The sequence below is a fragment of the Glandiceps talaboti genome, chromosome 4, assembly GCF_964340395.1.
Source record: "Glandiceps talaboti chromosome 4, keGlaTala1.1, whole genome shotgun sequence".
NCBI classification, from domain to species: Eukaryota; Metazoa; Hemichordata; class Enteropneusta; family Spengelidae; genus Glandiceps; species Glandiceps talaboti.
This window is the reverse complement of record NC_135552.1, coordinates 14882271-14887714: the sequence shown is the minus strand read 5'-3', so window position 1 is coordinate 14887714 and position 5444 is coordinate 14882271. Positions and strand designations below refer to the sequence as shown.

General features: G+C 39.0%; 1 protein-coding gene across 1 annotated transcript; it reads right to left on the bottom strand.

The window, feature by feature from the left end:
• Positions 1–2930: 2930 nt before the first annotated feature.
• Positions 2931–4168, bottom strand: LOC144433992 (uncharacterized). Its single transcript, XM_078122428.1, has one exon. The coding sequence runs from the start codon at positions 4166–4168 to the stop codon at positions 3605–3607; it is 564 nt and encodes a 187-aa protein (XP_077978554.1). The 3' UTR covers positions 2931–3604.
• Between the last annotated feature and the right edge of the window lie 1276 nt (positions 4169–5444).

Genomic DNA, 5444 nt, shown 5'->3' with positions numbered 1-5444 from the left:
GGGTTACATTTTATGCCAATGACTAAGCTTGATTTCAACCCCCTGTAATTACTGAAGGCTGACTCGCCACACCACACCACACCACATCGCACCACACCACACCGCACCCGGCCCCACCTCACCTCACATCAGTTCACTTTACCTCACTTTTATTCACCCCATCCTCGCCTCACCTCATATTATCTCACCTCACCTCACCTTACCTCATCTCATCTCACCACACATACTCACCTCACTCCCTCACACCTCATAACAGAACACCACATCGTACCTCACCTCATCTCAAAACATCACATCTTACATCACTTCACCTCACATCAGCACACAACACACATACACCTTACAACACCTCATCAGACCACGCTGCATTACACCAATCAACAGCACACCTCAACCCACCTCACCTCACCTCACCTCACCTCAACTCACACCACCCACCCCACCTCAACTCACATCACCTCATCTCACATCACTTCATACCACCTCACTTCACTTTAACTCACATCACCTCATCTCACATCACTTCACACCACCTCACTTCACCTTAACTCACATCACCTCATCTCACATCACTTCACACTACTCACCTCACCTCAACTCACATCACCTCATCTCACATCACTTCACACCACTCACTTCACCTTAACTCACATCACCTCATCTCACATCACTTCACACCACCCACCCCACCTCAACTCACATCACCTCATCTCACATCACTTCACACCACCTCACTTCACCTTAACTCACATCACCTCATCTCACATCATTTCACACCACTCACCTCAACTCAACTCACATCACCTCATCTCACATCACTTCACACCACTCACCTCACCTCAACTCACATCACCTCATCTCACTTCACACCACCCCACCTCACCTTAACTCACATCACCTCGTCTCACATCACTTCACACCACCCACCTTACCCTGAATCACCCAGCCTCATCTCACATAACCTTTCTTCAGTCGCTCATTAATTATTTATTTCATAACTTATTTTTCAATTTACTCGTTTTTATAAACATGGCAATTAATTAATTGTGGCTAGCTCGTTTTAATTTGGTTTGTACAATCACACACATTTATATATATATATATATATATATATATATATATATATATATATATATATATATATATATATATATATATATATATATATATATATTAACGTCAAACTGAGACAAGTGAATTGTGATCCATAGATTGTCCAGTAGCCACCAGTTATATATCTTGTGGTCCAGGACAACGAGGTACCAGACAGCTAATATGTAAAAGTGTTAAAGGGTAAAGTAATTTATCAAAAGAACTGAGATACGGGTCGGTAGTGCAGAAATATATATTTACATTTGTGTGAGACCTATCGATGTCATAAATCAATTCCAATGCTGTGCTTCTGCACAGAACATATTGTTTCAACCCCGTTTTGTATTGAATTAAATAAGCAATCAGGCATCAGTAGTGCGTGCCAGTCTGAAAGATTCAGCCTTTGGCCCGCTTATGTAATCACACTCGCTACCCCACAGTGAGTGAGGCATTTTATAAGCGGAAGGCACGTCTGGATCTTTCGGGCTAGGTGCGTGCATAATCACCCAGTTGTTAGGAAGTATGTGCATTAAAATGGATTTTGAGAGAGGAAAATGACAACAGGGCAACCAGTTTTAACCCATCGTAACAAAGGATTTAATATTAGATCACATGATTACAACAACTCGCTGTGAAAAGATGGCATTTTTTTGTGGGAGACGCATCTGCTCCAACGCAGGGGGTAGGGTAGGGGTTCTCAATTAGATTTGTGATCCAATTCAACACACCCGCTCAGAGTTTCCTTTTAGTCACGCTGGTACTTTAACCGTTCATTAATTCAACAAAAAAAAGTTGAAGTCTCTAAGTGTGTCTTTTCAACTCATCGCCCTTCCTAGAAATCTTTGTCGTGGTCTTTTTATTACAAGTTCGTGTAATATTTCATCATTTATTTCATGAGTTCGTGTACTTGTGTCAAACATCAAAATTCCACGGTGTTTTACAAAAAAAACCCACCACTATTATACTAATCGTTATTGTCTCAACAAGTTGTAGTTTGATTGAATACAGCTATTTGCCTGTAAAGGTCACCCCTGACACCCATTTGTCATGTCTCAACAAATAAATACGATGTTTACAATTTTTACTTTACAAAGTGACACATTTCTACTTCTCGTCTTTCAACCCACAGTCTGCGTGCTTATTTCAACACACTACAGCTGGAGTTGCAGCCAGCCTGGCCAGTATTCAAATCCGATGCATTCGATTATACCCCTGTTTCGTATATAACAGTAATGTGTACAACAACGTTTTGACGGATGCTTACTCTGTTAAGTACATCCTGTCACTGTCTAATTTGATAACGTTTGATATATAAAGGTAGCTTGTGAATGATATGATATAATAAGTAAAGATATATCCAAAATAACAATTTTTTTTAAATAATTATTTATTTACATAAATTAGACATACATAAATTAGACATGCGTACGTATGTATGTACGTATGTATGTATGTATGTATGTATGTATGTATGTATGTATGTGTGTATGTGTGTACGTATGTATGTATGTATGTATGTATGTATGTATGTATGTATGTATGCATGTATGCATGTATGTATGTATGTATGTATGTATGTATGTATGTATGTATGTATGTATGTATGTATGTATGTATGTATGTATGCATGCATGTATACATACATACATGCATGCATGGATGGATGGATGGATGCAGGTGCAGCCTGTATGTATGTGTGTGTGTGTGCGTGTGTGTGTTACATTTTGGCTCGATGAACAGTATATGTTATTTTGAAGAAAAGTTATTTTTTCTGAAAGAATCAATTACTCATTACATTTCTAAGAATGCTTGCACTGCTAGTTATAAATAAGTACAGTTTTGGTTATCATTCTTTAAGTTATGATGTACATGTCTTCTTCATATACTTCCACATTGATATTAAATGATCGCGTTAGATACATTCTTGTTCTCGAGATTGCATGTGTAGCTTCGCATCGATTTGAAAATGACCATCAAATTGAGGAGAAGAAGAAGAAGAAAAACCTTCAATTTGCTGATGGTACTCAAATCAGAAATATTACAGCCATACGTCTACTACACACGTTTGTCGACCGTCCATATTTACGATGAAGCTACTTTCTCAATGTTCAAGCCCTATCATCCCTCTAGCCATATACTAGGGTGTATACTTCCATGGGAAAATGAAGTGTAACAAGCTGTGTGATAAGTCTGTTGGGGTAGTAATTATACTTGGAGCACATTGTAGGAAAATGCCAGCTTGTAAGAAGGAACAAAATCTTCAGGCTCATTGTTGTGGGATAATGGTTATTACACATTGTACACTTTTAATTATAAGCCCATCGCAAAGTGTAGACTCATCCCCAGTGTTCTTCTCTGTGTCTGGAATCAAAGGGGTTCTGAGCAATATCATCGTCACGTGGTCGTCATGTGACTGCGACATAACGTTACTAGTATTCAGATTCCAAAGACGAACGGTAAAGAGTGTGTCGTTTTCAATCGGAAAATTCACCATCCATCAGTGGAAAATTAGCTATGGGTTCACTTGATCTCCGCCGTTGAGGATATCGGTCATGAAGATAATGTACTCTGTGGCCAACTTCAATGTTTCAATGCGTGTGAGCCTTCTTTCGTATGGTAATGTCGGTACGATATCCCGAAGTTTCCCGAATGCTGTTTTTAAGTTCGACATTCTTCGTCGTTCGCGGATATTTGCCAATTGTCGCTGAGCTCTTGTGAACGTACGTGTTTTCCTTGGTTTAGGTCCAAACGTTGTGTTGGGAGTGAAATTACCTGGACATGGTCCGTTACAACTGATAACGTGGTCAGTCTGTGTCCTCAGTTCGGTTTCCTTGACTTCACTGAAATCATTCGGCCTGCTATTGCATAGGTTAAGTGACAAAGTGTCGATATGCCCTACATCGTGATTTGCTGTCTGTGTTGCCGGTCTCCAGTCGTCCGTTGTCACGTACTGCACGTCTCCACAGAGGTCGCAATACTGGTCGCCATCTGGAAGTACGGTAAGGGCACCCGCAGACACCGTGACATTTTCATCGACACATTCCGGCAAGTAACAAACTTCCGACAGTGACTTCATTCTCGTTCTTGATAGCGAGTTCGTCGTGATACCGATTTTGTCGTATAAACACCCTCCCTCGTACACTGTAGCAAAGCAAACTAACTGAATTACAAGTACAGTGTACTTTATATATGCTTCACTATCAATGAGTCTACATGTGGTGACAATCCTGGGGGGCAGATCAGTTAAAAATGTAGTTTTACGTATTGTTTCATTGATGTTGTAATCTTTATTTCGGTAGTGTACATCTGAACGTATGGTTAGCCCCACGCAACGCCACGCTAAGGTCTCCCCTATAGGGTTGCAGTCCGGGAGTGAACCCCCAGCATCGTTCTTGTTTTCTCCGTTCCAGACAGAAGCGATCCCCTATTGATGAAAAGATTCGTATGAATCGATATCGTGAAATCTTTAACTGCTGTTAATCTATATCTTACCTCCGGCAAAGACATATGTGTTATGGTAAAATAGATCAGATACAAGTCAAAAAGTTGAGGGGAAAAAAACTCTGATTAGCATGGGAGGTTTCCAAACTAGTTCATCGTTGAATATTTCCTTTCCATCGACTAGTAAAATACAGTAACGTCTTTATTCAAAACTCATATCATTATTCTATTTTATTATGCACGTACGATAATTTATACTGTTGTCTGATGCGTCGTAAATTCCCGAAAAAAAACCTTATTGTTATTTTTTAAAATCATTTTGATCGAGTCTTGCGCGAGTAGTGAAAATTATCTGAAATGTTCATCAAGCAGTACTGAGACCACCTCTGATCATAATAGTTTATACACACAAAGGAGACATTTGAGTATGCGCAGTACGAACTACTACTTTTTGTTGACATCGATCTTGGGGGGTCTCCTCACATAAAAGGCATTGAAATGGGTGGAAAAAAAGTATTTAATTATATTCGCAGAAATGTTTCTCTATCGTCATTTGTTGACTCTTGTGATTGCAATATGGCTGCATTACACAGTTTCTGTGTTTTTGAGATCGTCACCTGCTTTCATTTGTTCAAAATCAAGACATTCTTTTTGCCGAGTAACTGAGTTTTCTATACGAGGCGGAGTAACTGAGCAGCTCGTCCGCGGCAAAGCATTCTTGTTTGTATATTTTCCTTACAAGAATATAACACTTTGTTGAATCCATAACTTTAAAAAATGACGCTATTGGAGATTTTGTTTAAAACGTATTCTTTATTGACAAAAATATCAAAATATTATTAATTTTATTTATTTTTATTTATTTTTTCACTATAAATGTCCATGTACAAATGCAATTTCCATGTTATGTT